The following is a 20,464-nucleotide window of genomic DNA, read 5'->3' as shown; positions in this document are numbered from 1 at the left end:
GAATTCTTGGTGGTATAAGCTGTCCTCACTTTGGACATGCAGATATTCCTTCCAGGTGGAACTAACTTACAGCACAATTTCTTCAAGGAAAACCATCCTTTATTGGTTCCTGCTGCTGGAGGAGGCAGAAATGGAAGGACACGGGCTTATTCTGTGGTTTAGACAATTCAGAGAGAAGGCAGCATGAGCTTTTCCTGTGTGATAGCAATACAGAAATTGAAATAATAATAATAATTTGTTACTTTTATTTATTTAAATCTCCAAAATATCAGGTACACTTTGTGTACCTCTCATAGGAACCCAGGATTGTGTCACTCTGACTTCTCTATATGGTTCTAAATTTATTGTTATTAAAGGTCCTCACGGTCTTCAATATATTGAGGTTTTAATATCTCTTGAAGGTAAAACCATGCCCAACCTCTTGAATATCTATGTGATACAAGATAAAGCAAAATTAGTTGCATTATTGACCAAAACCAAGTCAAAAATCTCTGGCAAGATTCATACATCTCCTCCTCTGAAATGCACTGAAATAATTGAGTTTTGGGGAGTGTGTTAAGCTCCAGGAGGAACTGAAATTTATTTCTAGGTTTTGAAGATCCAGATTTTATGAAAATTATTCTGTGGCCTCCTGTTTTCTGCAAAGTTTTTTCTCTTTGGAGTTCTGCTCTGCTGCAGGATGCTTACTGCTGGCTTGATCAGGTCTCATCTTTAGAGAGTCTTTGCCAGGGACATCTGCGGCCCAAAATAAGAATTGTTTGACAGATCAGTTCTGTTCTCTTTGTCATGCACATAAATCAGCACAACGATCAGAAAGGCAGACAGGGAGGATGAAGTCAGTGTCGCAGGACTCTCCTGAGCAGTTTGGGGACACATCTTTGCACAACCTGCAGGCGAGGGATGCCCTCTAGTGCCTGGACTAGATGGAGGGAAAGGTCATTTTTCTTACGAGCACCAAAAGGAAAATTCCAACATATTAGCTGTAAAATAAAGGCTCCTCGGATAAATTCTAGTATTTCCAAGGCTAAGCTTTACTGCGGGCTCAAAAGGGTCAAAAGCTTCTCCAGTGGGAGCAAGGAAGGATGTGAAAAGAGGCAGTGTGTTCCCTTCTGTTTGAATGGGTCACTTACAAAACATAAATGTGATTGCAGATGCAGGTTAAAGCAGTGCATGAATGATTTTTGAACCATCAGATTAAAAAAAAAAATAAAAAGGAAAAAAGAAAAACTAATAAAAAATTCTAGAGTTTGTTTTGCTGTCAAACCTGATTAAGACTGAATTTCCTAGACACACAATTAATGACATTCAACATTTGGGGACCAAAACTCTTGAGAAAAATAGGTCAGTGGTTTCTTTTTTCATCGTGCTCTCAACTATCACACTTCTCCCCCACCAGCCTTTGTTTAAATATCCTTCCACTTGTTCCTCCTCTCTTCTCACCCTACAAATAGAATAAACTTCCCTTCCACCTCTCGCCCGTCCCTCCTCCCCCTGAGTAACATTTCTGCTGGGTAGAGCATCCGGAGGAGGCACAGCCGAGGAGAGAGTGGGAGGTTCAGATGCCGAGTGTCCCTCTCCTGGGGACACGGCTCCTGCCTTCACCCCGCACAGGAGCAGCTCTCACTCTTGCTGGCCCCCCATGCCACTCCTTGCAGCTGCCCACAGAAACCTTTTGAGGTGCTGCTCACCCCACCGAGGCTTTCCAGAGCTGTCCCTGCCAGTTCTGCTCCAGCACCTCTCCTTTTCCATCTTGCAAAGCTCTCTGGTCAGCTGTCAAACCACAGGGCAGAGGCAGCACTGCAGAGCTGGGTTCAAGGGGAGTCCAAGATTCCCAACATCTGCTCTTCTTCTCGGCAGGAAGAAAGAACTGGGGGTGTCACACACGGGCAAATTGCATTTTAGGTTGAATTTAGATTGAAAAAAGGCAAGTAACTAGAAAATTCAGGGGGTTTAGTGATTTCTACCTTTATCACTATTCCTACCCTGATGTAAATAACAGCTAGGCAGAAGATGGGAAATCTAAGGTAAAAGAAAAAAGACCAGTTCATCCACATTTCCAACATTCACACGTTTTCTCCCAGAGTAAATGTTTGTCAGAATTATGCTGTAGAAAAAGAAAAAACAATTTCTGTGACATTTTGTATAAATTACTTTCCTGCACCAAGCAGACTTAATCTTACTGTACAGTAATCAAAGGTACATCTATTCACAAAAAAATAAGTATATCACAGTACACTTCTAAATATCAAATCATCATTTGGTCCTGGTTTAAAATTATATCTTTGCACAACAATGAAATAGGAGAACTTATGTTTTGCAGAGTGTTCTCAAGTCCAAATTTTTATTTTAATTTAGAATTTGTAGTTATACCTCAGGATGCCTACTCCTTATAGTATATGCAGGCTTATATGAATAAATATGCATAGCTCTAACATGCATTTTTAGTATAAGTGAGCTTTCCATTTCCAGCAAATAATATTTTCAATTTTAATTTAAAGTATTTTAGTTATTACTTCATTAAAAACAGTAATTACATTTGTACCTACATTTTTACCAATCTATATCCATGAAGAGATAAGTAATTTTGTTTCTATTTGCTCAAAAGGTTTTATATCACAATCCCAGCTCCAGACAGGTTTTATACTTTTGAATAATTTTCTCAGATTTTCAGAACAGCTCTAGCAAATTTTCAGCTCTAGCAAATAATATGAACCATCTTTGTAAGTATGAATTGCAATGACAATTCACATTTTCATTCCCTTTTTTCTAACAGTAAGTGGAAACATTCACATTTCAGTCACTTAGTTGTTGATCATGTTAAATGAATGCCTACACTTCAACACAAAAAGCTCTGCTCTCTTGAAGAAACCAAGACTTTTCCAGTGTCTAAATGCTTAAATACTTTGCTATCTATATTCCTTGAGTTGTTACTGGGACTGACTGGGACCATGCTGAAGCTGTCTGGAGAATTGCAATTCCACCTGATGACAGCTTCAAAGGGTTTGACTTTTATTTTCTTTCCATGATGAAATGAAGATAAACCTATAAAGTATTTTAACAGAATTTAGTTGAAAAGAAAAGCCTGATGCTCTTCTGAAATAAATTTACTCTGTAAGTCTTTATTTAAGGAAGATTAAAAGCATATCTGAAATAGACATTTTGCAACTACTCTACAGAATTGTAAAAACGATTGCTTAAATTTGTACCCTTTCTCACCCATGAAGAAGTCTGGGATACATGTTTGAAATGCAAAGCAATCAGTCAGCTCTACATCTTTTCATTCTGATTCTCTGTTAAGTTATCACTGAAATACATTTTGTTTTCACTGAAGATTATTTTACTTTCCTAGAAGGTGCAAACTAAGTGGAATTTGTTTCTCCTTTCAGCTCAGAGATACTGATTGCTTGTTAATATTTTAATTCTTTTTAGGAATATGGGAAATCATGTTTTAAAAAAATCCAAACAAATCAGATGATTTTGACTATAATCTTAATTTTTTTTTCTGTAAAGTTGGTTACAGCTGCAGAGGTTGTATCTGGCTGCTATCAGCAAACAGATTGCCTGGAGTGGTGCATGAATTTTGTCAGTACCTGAATAAACTGGGAAGATAAACACACAGTAAAGCATTTTCTTGTGGAATCAAAAGGTGTTTTTCCATGAAAACTCCAGTGGTAGAAGGAGAGACAATAATATTTCAAAAGGGAAAGCATAGAGTTGAAGTAGAGGTCAGTGCATGAAGTTTCTTATTCCTCATACTCTCCCTGGCACAGGACCACTGTTTCCATGGAACTTCTCCTCTTCCTTGGCTTAACCAAGCCTTGCTGAGGATGGGATTCATCTCCCCATCTTCATTGCAATTGCACCTTCTCATGATAGATCATAGTAAACAGGCAGAAATCAACACTTCTGGGTTTAATGATTTCATTTGATGATTAAATGAAGTTAAAATAATAATTAACCATTGTATTATGTTGCTCAGAATAGCTGTTGAATTTCCTTAGCAGGAAACATTCAAGACTAGGCTTGGAAAAGCCTTGAATAACCTCATCTAGGGCAATGCTGTCAGCAGAAGGTGATTTCCTGAGTTCTAATCCAGACTTTCTATAATTCCTCTAATTCCCTTTTGCCTTCTACTCCAGTATAGGATGCTTCAAGTGCTACTTTGTCTCCATTGACTTGAAAGTATTAAGTCAGACATCAATATTGACATTTAATCTGATGAATTCCACTGCAGATATTCTCAAAGTGAGGAGTTGCATGTCCTGTATCCCTCCTGACAGCATCAGCCTTTTGAACTTCAAAGAGCCAGAGTCCAATGCCACTTCTCCTGATGAAAATCAAACACACAACTCCGAAAAAAAAAAAGAAAAGTGAAAAATCCACAACCCCTGAACTCCAAAACTATTCTGGAGCACATCTCTGTTAGTCACTCATGCAGATGTGTTCAACATATGCTTCTGGTAGCTGACCTATTTCTTCTTTCTGCGATGAGATGAGAACAAGTGTCATCTGGAAATGCCCATTTCCCACCAGGCAAAGACTAACTTAGGCACAGCTGTTCACAATCCAGGCAGCTGCTTTTGATCAGATAAATCCCACACCAAGGTTGTCAGAGTCACAGAGTGCAGGTCAGAGAGTTCAGTAAGCCCTAAAATTAAATTCTGGATTCTCTAAGCTAGTGAAGAGGGTCCTGTCCTTTCAGAGGCATTTGGCAGTCAGCACAGAGTTGGGTTCTTGTGTTCAGTCTTTGCAGTGAGGTAGAGAGGGGCTCAGTGCAACTGTCTTTCTTCTTCATTATCTTCCCTTATTGTTTTGACTGGTCAGTTTTGTTTACTGGAAACAGTAAATTTTAATCCTTCTGGAAGCAAGATTATTTATCGAGTTCTCCTGTGGGGTCTGCTCTTCTCTGGTGTGGAGCTTAACCTCTAAGCAAATGTACTCGAATGTGTGTTACTCACAAGGATCTTTCCTGGGGTAGAGGGCTCTAGACACAGGCAGTGAAGCACCAAAGGCTGACTCAGTTCTTCAAATTTGTTTATTCCAAATTTCTGCTCTTTCCATACCTTGAATATTGATGATGAACAGGGCTTGCAAAATTGGGCAGCTGCCCAATACTCACTGGTGGTGAGACAGGGCCAAGTGTCTTGGCCAGTATTTTCTCCTGAGGGGGACATCCTTCCATCTGATGACAGAAATATCCTTCCTATCTTCTGCCTGGCACCAGCTGGTGGCTAAACATCAACAGACCAATTGGGGTGAAATATGTAACTGACTTGGGAATGACTGTCTATAGAAGTGGCTTGCTGATGTTTGGGTTTTTTTAGAGTGTAATAAATTCTGTAACAATAATAACAACAATATAATGATGATGATGATAATAATAACCCTAAGAAATGACTGACCCATTTTGTTTGACCGCAGGGGAAGCACTACATTTGGCCAGAGATTTCGGCTACACCTGTGAAACAGAGTTCCCTGCCAAGGCAGTAGGAGAGCACATTGCCAGACAGCACATGGAACAGAAAGAGCAGACAGCGAGGAAAAAGATGATCCTAGCGACGAAGTAAGGAGGGAGGGGAGGCAAAAAAAGAAATCGGTCTGTCACTTCTCCATGTTGGATCTGTGGGCTGGGGGAGGGAGGAGTGGGAGTATGGAGCCGGGATTGTGGTGGCTGCTATCACAACAGTGCTCACTGGCTGCGGGTGAGTGAGATCCTCCTCGGAGATGCTGAAAGAGGGACCTGATTTACTGCAGTGAGGTTTTAGTGGCTGTGCTCTCATTGCCTGTGATTAAGGGGGCACGTACATCTTCCCAGATGCTTTGGTTTAGGTGAGAACAGAGGATATTATTACATGGTAAGATCTAGGGGATGGAAGCTGGCTTTGTCTGCTGTTTGTGTGTGAGCAGGAGACCTGAGCCTTTGCTGAAGTACTGGTTACTGTTGGATAATTATCATTAGTCTGCTGAGGGAGAGCTGGTTTGCAGAAGGACAGATCCTCTCTGGATGCAAACTGCAAGAGCTCCCCTGAAGTCAAAGGCACTGGAACAATGTACAACAGCAGGGGAGCTTTGCTAAAGACATTAAAGACACAAAGAGGCATCAGACTTCACTCTAAACAAGCCACTCGTCTCCCTGGAGCAGTAACATCATGTTAGGATAACATTTCATCTAGGTTAATTAGCCTTGACGAGGGAAGAATTAGCCTTCATGAGCCATGGGAAACAGGAATAAATAGTCTGTGTGGAGTAGGGCAGACCTGCCCTAGGTGTGTGGTCTGACTGTGTGGGGTAACCTTGAACACGCTCACAGTCTTGCTGTGCTTACTGCAGTGTCATATTTGAGGTTGAAGTAGAGCTGAGACCAAAAATTTGAGCTCTCAAATTATCCCCTCCATGCTGGAAGTGTTTGAAAACCCTTCCAGACTGTGATATATGCAACAGGGAGGAATTTCCCTGCACTAGGGGAAAGGGCTGGATTGTCCTTTGTATCCCAATGTCCTGCTTGGCAAGATTCCTGGTCTTGGCATCCCTCTTGTATCCAGAGAACTTTGCCCTGACAGTGACCCAGAGATGTGATGCACTCAAACATCTCATGCTTGTGAATCCCATGAATATAGTCTGTGATCCTTTCCTGGAGTGATAAAAGCATCATCATGTGGATCAGCAGGAATTTTCTGGTTGTGAAGGTGATGAGAGACCTCATAGACCACGTTCCTAATTCCCCTGCACATTAAAAGGAATAATGTAAGTGGAATATTATCTTATTCTTACTTCTATCCACATTTAAGAGCTCCAGGGGTTTCAGAGGCATGAGAATAAACCAGCTGGCCAAAAGAAATTCCTCACTGCAGGATGTGTCTCCCCACTGCTGCATAGCCCATTAACATCCTGCCTCCTAGCTGAGGATTTGTCTCATTCACAGAACACAATTCAACCAAAATGATGTAAATCTTCCCATTTTTTTTCCCTGGCTCTAGTGAGAAATCATAAATCCATGGGTTGTAATAATTGGTGGATCACCTTTATGTCTTGTCCCCAAAGGCTGTGCCATGCAGGGGCACATAAGAGTCTCACTACCCTTTCTCACTGCCCCATATCCACTTTCTCAGCCTCCTTCACTACTGAGATGAGGCATCATGGGCATGCACTGCCTCTAACCCCCATGAACTTCAGGCCCGTAGGCTGTTATCCAGCACTTGTTAGGAACAAAATTCCTTTTCTCCCCATCCTATCAGCTAAAAGCACCAGGAAATCGCCCAGGGGAGGTCTGTCAATAATAGAAAGGCCACATCCTACTGCAGTCAGCGCTGGTAACAGGACAGATGGGTCAATGTGTGTTGTTCTACTGCCCTCTCCTGCCTGCCAGGAGAACAGGGATTCCCAGTCTTGCCCAGGTGTTCCAGGAGACACACACAGGTCCATGACATCGCAATATCAGCATGGCATTTCCCAACTGTGCTTCCACATATCTGGTGCAAACAGCTCTAGACAATCATTGGGACTTTCCACTACTCCCCAACCATCCCAAAGCTGTAGGTTGGCAATTTCAGCAATTCCACAACTTTCCTGACTCATGGGCTTGTGAGTGATGACACCAGAAAAAGCAGGGGATTATTATGCTGCTACCAAAACAGACACAGAAATTCCAGGGTGGTAAGATCACTCATGGTAAGCTTTGTCTGTGGAAAGAGCTGGAGTGCCACTGCCTGTGTGTGCTGCTGCTGCCCACTGTGGGACAAGGCCAGAAGCCCACAGAAGTGTTCACATGTGTGGTCTTGAGGAAAAATAAGGGGAAAGAACAAAGTTATTTCCATAATCCTCAGAATACAGGTGATGAGGAAAAACAAGTGGAAAAGGTAAAATTATTTCCACAGTTTTTCATATCTAGATGTACTTCCATTATGGATTTAGACATCCAAATTAATTGGTTCAATTCAGCTGCCAAAACACATGCACACACTGCCATTTGAGTTGAACTGGGTTATCCAGTTTGCCCATGAGCTGCTGCTCCAGGGGCACACAGATATCTTTTTGTTGCGGTGTTGTACTTGCCAGTGGCGAAGGATGTCTTGGGTATTACAAATCTACACGTGGGTAATGAAACAGAGCCCTAAATGTCTACAATGATGAAGGCTCCAGTGTCCAGTAGGAGCTCCCTGGCCTCCTTGACATCAAGGGCATCCACACCTTGTAATCAAGCAATCCACCCACCCTGAGGGGAAGCAGTTCAGCTTCCCTGTACAGAACTGTGGCCAGTGAAATCTAAAAATTGATGCTTTAGATGCCAACAGCCAATGCATGGAGGCCACTGAGCTTAAGTTACTCTTTTCATTGTCCTGCTCAGCCCTACCTGGTCTGAAGCGATGCTGACAGAATTGCAGAGAACAAAGACAGGACCACTGTCCATCATGGAACAAATCACATTCATTTTGTTAAACTGCTTCTTCTTCCAGGGCTACCTCATGGAAGTGGTCTCTCACATTTGCAAACTCAGGACCTGCCTGAGACAGTACAAACTGATGCAACAGGATGGTGCCATGGTCTGTCCTAAAAGTTTTAGGGACTAGACAATGAAGAATGAGAGCTCTACTTAATGATTGTCGTGGAAGAAGAGATGATTTGGCTGTGTAGCCACTGTTCACTGCTGAACACAAGTGTCAGCAATGGCAGGATGGGAGAGAAACAGGCTGGAAAAGAGCTGAAAGAGTCAGAAAGGCATAAGCAATGACAGAAACCAGTCTCCTACTATTCTCTTTCTTTCCACTCATCTCCTTTGATTAAGCAGATGATTGTCTGGGCAAGTGGGTGGTTTTCTGGATGGACCAAAATGCCCCAAAAAAGACTGAATTGTCACAATTCTGGCCAAAGAGTACTGATATTGGCCTGTCAACCCTAGAAATATAAAAAAGGTCTCAGGGTACATATTCAATTCATGTAGAAATAGAAAAAAATGCAAAAAAACAGTGGGACCTAGTTTTATAGGGTCTTTAAACATGGGTCAATTTGCCTTGCAGTCATGGGAGACCTTGAAAAGTTTTACAGCAGGGGACAGAACCTGACCAGTTTGTAGCTTGAACAGTTGCAACACTGCTGAAAGCTGTGTCAAATCTTCTTGTTGCTGGAGAGGCACAGCATCCTACAGGAAACATCTCGGTGTTTCACAGCACAAGGTCTTCCATATGATCAGAGGGACAGATACACCCACATTTACACAGACCAAAGCAGAATACTGTGAATAACAATTTTATTGTGGAGCTGATTACAGCCAGTACAGACTAATCAGCATCTGGCTCATTACACTTCTCTGATACCTGGTTTTTGGACACCTGGCAACTCTGCCACTCTAGGAATAAATCAGATTCATGGGGTCACATTTGCCCCACTCTTGCACTCAACACCAGGCATTTGCTTTGGCCACTGGTGGGGATCCTGGCCTGCATGGCTCTTGTTTTGACCCAGTACAGAATTTTTTCTCTTTTTCTGGTCATATATTGGATGTCTCCTATGCAGGAGTGACCAGGACTATTTTTATTAATCTGTGCCCCTCTAGGACAGCACAGCCATCTTCTTTTGCTTTTTCAAAATCACAGTCCAACTCAGCAAAAAACTGCCAACCCCTCTCCCTGTCACCACCCCAGGTGATGTTTTACTGGTAGTGGAGGCTCTGAGACACCACTTTGCCTAGAAATCCCCTTGAAAAAAAGAAGTAGGTTATTGCCTTTTACAGGTTTTCATGTATAATGAAAAAGTTTTTTCTTTTCTTTCAATCTGCCAACATTCAGTAAAGACTTTTGACACGTGAAGATAGAAGGGATCTTAATTGCACACTTGGTTCTGACACTTTCCTTTGTTAAAATGAAAGAACTTTTAAGATGAACTTTTTCAACAGGTAGAAAGTAGAGGTTGGAGGAAGGAGAGAAGAGCAGTGCTGACAGGGCCGACTGGGGATAGTGGATTGTTTAGAAGCCAAAATGACTGACTGTTTTCAGTTGTTGAAAGGAACTGTTTTTCCTCTGAGGACCTGATTCATTAAAACTGTATGCTGCATTTACATACATTTCTGCTGAATACCTCTCTTTGCCTGAAAGGCTGGGGTGATGCTGTCTTTTCAAGCAGTCAGTGTCTAGGTCCATGCAGATGACAAGCATTTAGAGAAATCAGGCTTGGATGGGGTCCAGCAGCGCAGTGGGAAATTGGTTTCTGCATCTCCTCATAGTCAAGAGAGAGCTATCCAAGATCTCTGTTCCCAGCTTGTATCACTGTGATAAAGTGAAGGGTAAAACCAGCTTAGCACAGTTTCCTTCTTATAACTCAGTGAAGGACCTTCCAAAGACCAACAAGCTGAATTTACCCACTTTTTCCATTATACCCATGTCCCAAAAGACAGGAGTTACAAGGTGATAATGAAGAACCCAAACTTTATCTAGGACTAGGTGTGCAATGAGTCTCCTAAAAGGACCAACAGAGTTGCTCTTTAGTATTAGAAACTGCCCCTAGGCACAGTGATTGCATGTATGCCACCAGAATAAACCACACGCACTCTGAGTCATCAGATTGCAATTGTCCAAGTTACTAACATGTTAGAATGGCTCATTGAATTCTCCCAGATATCTTTTGGGCAAGTACCAGGTTAATCTAATAAAGATCAGGACCCTAGCTGAGTGTCTTGATTATCTGGAAGTGATCATGCCCTCCTGATCCCCCATTAGTTCCTTTATTTCCAATACAGGCAATGGAGAACTCTGTGCTAATTTGGACAGATTCCCTTTCTTTTTTTTCAATTAACTGAATCATAAACCAAGGGAAAGTAAGTGATGTCTGTTCACTCATGGTCCAGATAATGATTTTCTGAGGACATGGGCTAAATGGAACTGATTTTGTTTCTTTTTTTAAAAGTTTGTTGGCACAATATTTTTCGTTTAGATTTGTTGGTACAATATTTCTAGGCTAATTTACAAAGAACAATGCAACAACACAAGAACAGAAGGCCTTATTTTCTGGGATTTCCTAGTGCTAGGTCCTATATAGAGGAATTCCAGGGAACAAATAAACCCCCAGATGCTGAGGCATCCTGAGAAGCCCCAGGGAAGACTGAGTGGGAAAGGGAAAACAGTAAGACCATCCATCCTTTACAAAGAAGATGGGCTACTATGCTGGTGGGAGACCAGAGCAGACAGACTCTGAATTCTCCCTACAAGGGGTCCTTCTTTCACAACCCCTTTGTCTTAAGGGTTGGGAATCAAGAAGGCAAGTCCAAAATATCCAGGACTTCAACATGCAGAAAAAGCAGTGCCCACAATGTACACAAGCCCATGTACAAGTATTGGTGTATTTACACAAACTAAATAATAGAGTAATTTACACCTTTCAAGTATATTCTAATGCTAGTTCACCATTTCCTTTAACCATAAGGCTTGCTGCCAATGTCGGTGAGCTAAGCTAGACTTAACACTGCTAAACTGGGTCCTATTCAGGGGAAAAAAAATCACATTTTAAAATGTTAATATTAATATGGTTCCACAGGGAAAATATTCCTGTTCAAGAGATTCTGTATGTTGCTAGTTCTGAAAATTTGGGGCAGGTAAGCCAGAGATGGATTGGTTTATCTTTAATTTCTATAACAACACTTCTGTCAAGTGATTCTGCTATGAATGAGATCACTCAGGACAAAGGGGAAGTGTTTTGGGAATCAGCTTTATGGGAAGGATTCCACCTGTTTTATTGAAGGAGTTCCATTTTCCTTTTAGACAAATATGTAAAGAATTCCAAGACCTCCTAAGTCAAGACAGATCACCCCTCGGATCCTCCAGACCGACTCCAATATTAGACCTCGACATCCAGAGACATTTAACACATTTCAGGTATGATTTTGAAAGAGGAAACTAAAAATCCATACAGTTGATTTAGACTGCATATAATGTTTTAATGGTATTTGTTCCCTTACCTAAAAGAGATGCAAATAATTAATTAACATCCATAATCCCTGCTGAGTGTGCCTATCAAAAATGCAGGTTTGCCCAACAATGTAGTTCAGGTTTGCTGCATTCAGCCTGCTTCTAGGACCACAATCTGAGTTTGAATAAGATATTTTCTGCATCTACTGGTCCAATCTCCGCATCTGGCCAGAAATTTGTCTTGCTTTAAATGTGAGCCAAATCACATTTTACAAATGGATGGTCCAGAATCTCAAATTCTGAACCAATATAAATTAACCAAAATAGAAATAATAGGAAGAAGAGGTTGCATCCTTTCAAATTAAATAAATAGTTCCAGAAGTTCCTCCATGCTACTGAGATCATTTGACAATGTCTTACCAGGACCATTTTATTAACTCCTTGGCTTCCAAAGCAGGCTGGCCTTAAAGTATATTACCCACCAAAGCAATTTTATTACCCTAATTTCTGAACAACACGCTGGAAAAATCTGGGAGAATGAAAGCTGACTCACACTAAAAAGCCAGAGTAATGATATATTTAGACTCAGTTCTTGAGCAATATTTAACGTACTGGTTTAAACAGGCTTAGAAGCTGTTTTGAAGACAAAGACCTGTGGTACATGCACACCAAGTCCAAACTTCATTAGAATTTTTGCCTAATTATGCATAAAAGTGTATAGATGTTTTGGGGTCACAAAGATTTATTAGCTCATGAGTTGCTGTGCAATTTCTCATTTTTGCTTTAGGCAATGTGTCAGGTACAGTCAGGAGTGACGTGGGATCTTCCAGAGGGCCACTTTGAAATGGTGGGGTCATCTCAGATATCTATCAAAGATAAGTTGGATGAAACATCCTGGAGGTGCTCCTGTTTTTCCTCAGGCCACAGAGAAGAATGCATGACTTGCTGAGGCTACCAATTGTTAATTCTTTCCATCCACTAGCTAATATATGAAAAAGCATGTGAAGAACTGTCCCAGAGAGTTGTTTACAGACCATAATATTAAGCAAGCTTCATAGCCCTATAAAGGCTTAGAATTGTGCTGTATATTCTTTAGCACAACCGCTGAGCCACTCTTCTTTTATTGTCTGGACCAACAACTTCTGCGTCCCAGTGTCCCTACATCTGTTAGTTACTAACATTCTGATAGATGCTGTGATAACTAATGTTTAGTCTCTCAGACTTTGGGTGGAATCCCAAAAACACCCACCATCCTGCTTCTTCCATACATCTGTTGAGACATGGAGAGGCAAGGGTAATTCCCCATCCACATATGAACACATTCCTGACATTCCTGTTTATTCTTACACACATCTGTGTGCATCCTACCTGTGTAAGAACACACCTGGACAATCCCACTCCTATTCTCAAGCAGTGCTTTGCATGTGCACACACTGAGCACTCAGGTGTGTGTATATTTTCCATAATACACACTGCAAAACACCCAGCTACATGCACACATCAAGAGAAACATCCTTATTTATGCAGAATGCTCATAGAGGGATTTTAATAAGCTACCTAAGCTTGTGGAAAATGAGATAATTCCCTACTACCTGTGCACAGAGGAAATGTGATACAAGGTGGCAAATCCCCAAGGATTCCTGTGTTTAGAGTAGAAATAGCAGTCAGGATAAAATGCTGAAGGCTTCAGCTACAAAACTATCAACTGATACAGCTCCATCCTTCCTTCTGTGATGCACATCAGTAGTTGGAGGGCAGAGCTTCTGCAGGCAGCTCCTGGATCAATCAGCACTTTCTTCCATGTGTGCTGCAGAGCCTAAGTGTTGGACTGAAGATGGACACTGGAGGAGCACAGGCCTTGATCCTACTCAGGGTCTTCCCTGGCCTTAAATCAGAGTCTTCTCTGATTGTGAGGCTGAGACCATATTCCTTTTCCAGCAATTGTAGAGATGCTGGGGTCAGATCAGCTTCTGACCTGAACTTCTGACCCTGCTCAGATGCCTGTAGGAGCCCCCATGCAGCCAGCTGGACATCTGCCAGTGCACAGGAATCTCACCTGTTTAGCTTGAGAAATCTGAATTAACAGGTCTAATGTAGATATCTTCATCAGTGTAACTAGAACTTCTCTCTAAACTCCACTGGCTGAACAGTCTGGTCTAGATCTCCACCAGAATGGGAGATTAGCTAACCAGTACACACTAGACATTTACATGGTGGACAGCTAAACTTTATGTAGGCTAAAAAAATCATTATTCCCATCCTCTAAATCCATCAGTCTTCACAACCAGATCATCTCAACCCCTACTACCACTACAAACTACTGGTTTGAGTTGGAAGGAACCTTAAATCTCATCTTGTTCCAACCTCCTGCCATTGGGGGAAGTAAAGAGTTCCTTGATGTCCCTTCCAACCCAAACCACTTTATGATTCTATGATGTGATGAAATCTTCAGAAATCTGAAGAGACTTTTTATGACCATAAAAAAAATCAGAGGATGTCTATAATGTCTATTATTTAAATAAGTTCTAAGATATTAAAATACTTTTTGAAAATCTGTAACATCGGATATCTACAGTGGATTTGGATCCAGCCTCTACTACATTGGGGTGAAAGGAAGTTTTCTTTAGGAATAAATTTCCCTACAGCTGTTCAGTGCAGTTGTGTACTCCACTTTCTCATGATGTTACCTGTTCTATGTTAGTTGTTAAGGCCAGGGTTCACAGCCTGGCACAGGTCAGATAGAAGCAGGTTTTTCCCCGTTTCCTCTGTTTTGAATCTTCAAATTCATGCGTCTCTCTGAAGTTTTTCTACTGAGTCTTAGTTCATAAAGATCTGTAAATGTGTCCAACCTGAAGAACAGGATAGTCCCCATGAAGGGATCAGAAGTGCTGGGTTTGCTCAAATTCCAAACTCAAATTTCACACAAAGCTCAAAATGGGAAATCTTCAAAGGAACTGCCAGTGAGCCTGAGAACTTCTGGATTTAGCACAACCTTATGCAAAAAATCAGAGGGTCTTGTACACCTCTGGTACACCCCTGTTTTTGCAGCTGCTGTCTGAGATGTTCATTTGACCGGAATTCAAAAAAACTCAATGCTTCATGAATAATGATTTTCCAATATTATTCAACCATGAACAGACAACTCAAACCCTTAAATTTATAGCAGCAAATATTGTGCACTACCTGAGCCAGGGTCATTTATGATTTTTCATTCAACTTGTCTCCCTTTTCAAAACATTTTAGAGGCTCTTACTGCAGAGAAATTACATTGATAACTCACTTATCAGTAGGCTGTCGAAGTTCTATTGATAACCTCAAATAACTTCAAATATATTTGTATTAACAGATAAAAGTAGTACCAGAGAGCAGGCATTGGCCATCTGCACTTCTCTTCATCTGCAGAATTTCTGTGTTTTTTTCTGCCTGGTCTGACTAGCACTAACCCAAATTATTCCTGGACAGAGTGGTACATATATATTACCATAAAAGTGTAAGTTTAGAAATCCTGGAAGCATCAGCCCTTATTACAGCCCAGTCAGGTGCCTTGCCTGTGTTATAAATTTAGATTTAGGGAAGTCCTGCCTTGCCAGGCTGGATCCCAAATTTCACAGGCTAAGTGCTGGGATAGCTCAGATTTCCAAGCATTATAGAAGTCTGCATTCAAGAAGAGGTGATAGGTTGTAGGGCTGCCCAACCTGTCCTTCAGCTCTTCTTTGAGCTGGAAATGTTGGAAGAGACCTTAAAGATCACCTTGTTCCAACCTCCCTGCCATTGGCAGTGACACCTTCCAGACCAGGCTGCTCAAAGCCCCACTCAACCTAGTCTTGCACACTTTGAACAAAAATAATCTTCTGGGTTGTATCTGGTCTGAAAGTCACCACATGAGCTACCCCAGCCCCAGTTTCTGAGCAAAAATTAATCATAAAGCCATGGAGCAAACAAAAAAACCCTGGAAAAATCCATTTCCATTACTAAGTGCTGAGACTTTTTGTCCAGACAAAGCAGCTCTTTATTGTCCTCTAAAGGCTGATCTGTGAAAAGCATTTTTGAGTTTACTACAAAAGAGAAATGTCAGCATATCAGTACCAGAAAAGAACCTGAAATTTTCTATAGCTTTAATGAGAGGAATCCATTTTTCTCACACTTTACTTTCAAAGTGGAGAAATCATAAGGATCATCAGGAGAGTAAAGAGTGAGAAGAGCAAGAGCAAAAGAAAGATAAGTGAAAATTAAAGAGAAAAGGAAAGTACTTACATAAAACTTAGTTTATTTAAAAATACCTTCTATTGCTTATAATTCAGAGGGTTTTTCCCCAGAATCCCACAGAATCATGCGAGGCTTCTGTGTACGTGTACCTGCACCTGAGTATGGAAGAGGGAAAAGCTGGGGAGTTAATTTCTCATGAAAATTAAGCCAGATTCAAATCCTACAGGCATCAGTAAAGCTGAGGTTTCATATCTTTTTTTTTTTTTTTTTTTTCAGAACATTTCAGGTTATATAAATCTTTCTTTTGCATTGTAATGTTTAGAAATAGCAAAAGGATATGTGTAAGCAAAACATATATAAGACATTGAGAATAATTCACTTTAGAAAACCTAGAAATAATATACCAGGGCAATCATGACCTGCAGCAGGTAAAGACAAGTCCGGATGGAGACACAAGAGCTCTGACATACACATGCATAGATCTTATGGCACAGGTAGCTGTGAGGGGAGATGGTGAAGGCTTGGATAGCCCCCAACAACATAATTCTGCCTCTAAATCAGCAGAGCTGGATGATGACATTGCAACCAACAGGATCTTCTGCTGGATCTGGAACAACATTGACCAACAGAAACATTAAACCCCATCCTTTTCCTGTTGGTGCTGTACAGGTAGATCTGAGGCATGTCAGTATGGGAAATATCTATAATTTCATATCACTCATATCTGTGGTATTTTTGCACTACCGACATGTTTAGTGCATCCAGCCCTCTCCAGAGCAGAGAACCAGACTAGATAAAGCAATTATTCTCTGTTGCAGAGATTTCTGCTGTGAAGAGGGGAAGTAATTCTGTCACATTTCAAAGAAGAAATGAAGACAGTCAGAAATTAAGACACCTCAAAAGATACACAAAAATTGATCTAATGAACTGTGTGACTTTAGGCCTGGACACTGGACCACAAATGTCTGTAATGTTTGAATGCTTCTATGGTTCCTTGGATGAATTTGGCCAAGACCACCTCTTTCTGTCCCAAACAATTCCCAGGTGCTGTTCAGCCTTTTCTTGGTTGGAAGCTTAGGTATGACCACTACTTTCAGGTAAAAAAGCATGATTGATAGAGATGGAGCCAGGCTGTGACATGTCACTCATTACCTGAGGAATCTCTGTATTCTCACTTTGCTAATGCAGCTAAAGGTGAACCAATAGCATTTCTCAGCTTCAGTTTAAGAACCTTAGAGTGATTCACCTGTCTGGTGGTTGGGGAGACCTTGGGTCATTTTAGATGTGAAGAGACATCCTCTTTCACATGCGTCTTCCACTCAGATCAGCATTTAGGGTATCCCTCTGATTGGACCAAATATGCAAATCAATAAGTCAGCAATTTAAAAAAATATATATTTTTGAGATAATTTTTCTCTCCTGTTGGAGAAAGCACATACCTTCTTCTCTCTTCCATTTCACTGTCATATCTGAGATTCAGCCAGGAACCTGAAAGTCTCCCTGATCTGTCTTCATGTCTCTGTCTTCTCAACCTGCCCTTACATCAGAACAGTTTTGCTGTTTGTTTGTTTGTTTGTTTAAAGTTTTAACAGAATTCTTTTCTTGGTTACCCAGAATCTCGTGTAACAGAGATAGCAGAAAACCCATCCAAAATGACCCACATTCTGTGCTGGAATAGCAAAGCCACAATACATAAACCTTTCAAATAGAATATTTTCTGAGATTATACTTGTGAGATCTGTGTCTGTGTCTTGGTTTATATATACAGACTCCCTGACCTCATCAAACACCCTCCTAGCCTCATTTTCTCCACTTGTAAAATTTGGTATACAGACAACTTCTACATTTGCTTTTGGGACACTTGTGTCTCTAAGAATCTGTGGTGTTTGGAAATTCCAGATATCTTATTAATGCCATCCATCATACAGGGAGAGGATAATATCCACTGATTACTGCAGTTGTATTTGATCCTTTAACTTCAAGGCTACATTTCATCAAGATGCAAAATCACACCCAGATCTTCTATTTTATATATAAAAGATAGACACAGCAAAACAGCAAAGGGAAAATTACTTTCTTGTAAGTGACACTTCTTTCACTGCAGAAACCTTATAAAAACAGACACACAAAAAGTAATAGGTTCAGAATACTGAAGTTAAGTAATGAAAGCAATCAGCATCCTCATGGATTATTCTGTGTTCTGTCGAGCCATCCAGCTGATATGAAACACCCTTCCTGTGAAACTGTTTGAGACAAGAGTTTTGTCGCTCAGCTGCTCGCTGAGCCTGGAGCTGTCAGCCTCCTGCCAGTGCCTGGCATCATGCTGACGAGGTGACACGAAAAGTGACAGACAAGAAACCAGAATCTCAGACTTTGGGAGCAGTGAGAAAGTAACATCCTTCTTTCCTAAGGGGAAAACGGAGCATTGAAACAGGTTTTGAAGCTCAGCATGTTCTTTAAGCTGTAGCAAGAAGCCAAGCCCAAATACTGACTTGTGGGGTGTCTTCAAAGATGTGCTCATCCCCTTTTATACATTGTTCTTTCTCTTTTTTTTTTACACTTCTTTCCTTATCAGGAGGTAGAGCAGCTTCTGTTGTAATTCCAGTGATCTCAGTTCACAGCAGCAGTCTCTTGTTTGGATGCAAGGACTAGAAGAAGCCTGGTGAACAATGAAGTTTATGGTGAAACACCTCTGGTGCCCTCTAGAGTTCCCTGATTTCCAGCAGCTCCCTCAATTTTTGGATTTTGTTAACTTAGAGGACAACACTGGTGCCTAGCGCTGAGTCACTAGGGAGAAATAAATTTTTTAATTCCTTTTTACTTTTTTTAAATTTTATTTTTACTTTTTTTCCTCATCTCTTTATTTACCTTAACTGTTAGAGTGCCTTCTTCTGGGATCTTTCCCTCACTTCCTTTCCAAGGGACTCCTTCTTTGGTCTTTCCACAGTAAGGTCTCAATCATTTTGTCCTGCTCTCCTGATGAACTAAATCCTTTCTAATTTCTAATATTAAAGGTTTTTGTCATGGGTTGTATGATACCATATTCCCTTAAAGTCATAATCTATGGAGTCAAGAAAACAGACAAAAATCTGTTTTCTTTTTTTATCTGCTTCATTAAAAACTACATTCCATAATCACAGGAAAAAAAAATATACATTAAAGAAGTTAAAAAATCTTGGGGGTGCTTAGATTTTCAACACAGCACTTAAGATTTTTTAAAGCATTTAAAGCACTCTTGTGTTTCCCAAAAGAAAAAGGAATTCCCTCCCCTCCTTTCCAAATTAAAAGGCCATGAAATTGATTGCACTTTGTCATGAGCGTGTTTATAAATGTTAATTCTTGGTCTCTCTCATTTGAAGAGGGCAATAGGGCTTCTCAGCTACATTTCCTCACTGGAAAAATTTATGGATAGTAGTAAATGGAATGAGCCTCATCTGCTCCTTTGCCTTCCCATAAAGTAAATTTGAACCACTAAATGTTTTAAACTTTGGTCTACAGTTCAGAAACACTTCACAGTTTTTGGAAGTTGCAGGTCTGTTGCCTGGGCAATTCTTAAAGTGGAAAATGAGTCCCAAAGTCTGAAATTTACAGATATAAAATAGATCATCTTAAATATGGGGCATCAGCTTTAATGCTCTCCTCCTATTTTTTCTCCTTGGCTTTTACACATGGTAGAAGGAGATACATCTGCTTAGGAGGGCATGTCCTTAATACCCTTTGAACAGAAGGAAAACATGAGGGCCTTGTTTGAAGGCAACTTCTGTACTGTTTGCTTCTCTGACCCTATAGACTTCTTATCCCTGTAATGTACACTGCCCATGTTCTGATTTTTGACTATCAGTCTAACTCGTGTCATAGTTAGACCTTCTGACCCTCTGAAGTAAAGTTACCACCATTTAACTTTCTAGGCAACCTTCACAAGAGAGACCTTGAAATCAACAGAAGCACCTAAAAATCAATATTGTCACCTCTATATTCAGATGTTACTTGTGTCAGTGAAGACACACAAATATTTTATTATTTCCTTTACAGCCATTAAACGTCATATCATATCTTACCATCAGTCATCAGCTATGTGCTGTTGAACTTGGATAATCATGGAGTTTTCACAAAGTTCTGAGGAAATCTGACCAATAATGTCAAGGTTGCTTTGTCTTCATTATTATTATTATTATTTTAAAGGGCTTATTTATTTTAAATGAGGGTGTAATAACATTCAGTGCAGATGGCCTCTTCTCCCCCCACTGAGAGGGAAGCTGTTTCTTTTGCTTCATATCAGAGCTTCACCAGCCTGGGGTATGGAGGAGTCCTTGAGGTGGTTGCCAAACAAGACTCCAAGCCTTCAGGCACACTTGGATCTTTCC

The 20,464-nt window shown here is 40.7% G+C and overlaps 1 protein-coding gene across 4 annotated transcripts in view; it reads left to right on the top strand.

The window, feature by feature from the left end:
* Window positions 1-20,464, top strand: part of TFAP2D (transcription factor AP-2 delta) — a 53,288-nt gene that overhangs the window by 22,154 nt on the left and 10,670 nt on the right. For all 4 annotated transcript variants that reach the window (XM_002191432.6, XM_030269907.4, XM_030269906.4 and 1 more), the window contains 2 exons: window positions 5,422-5,563; window positions 11,748-11,861. In XM_002191432.6, the coding sequence (XP_002191468.1) occupies window positions 5,422-5,563; window positions 11,748-11,861 (256 nt within the window). The remainder of the gene's footprint in view (window positions 1-5,421; window positions 5,564-11,747; window positions 11,862-20,464) is intronic.

This window comes from Taeniopygia guttata, chromosome 3 (genome assembly GCF_048771995.1).
Source record: "Taeniopygia guttata chromosome 3, bTaeGut7.mat, whole genome shotgun sequence".
In the NCBI taxonomy this organism is placed as follows: Eukaryota; Metazoa; Chordata; class Aves; order Passeriformes; family Estrildidae; genus Taeniopygia; species Taeniopygia guttata.
Note: the sequence above shows the minus strand (reverse complement) of the source record. Positions and strands in the feature narration are given on the sequence as shown.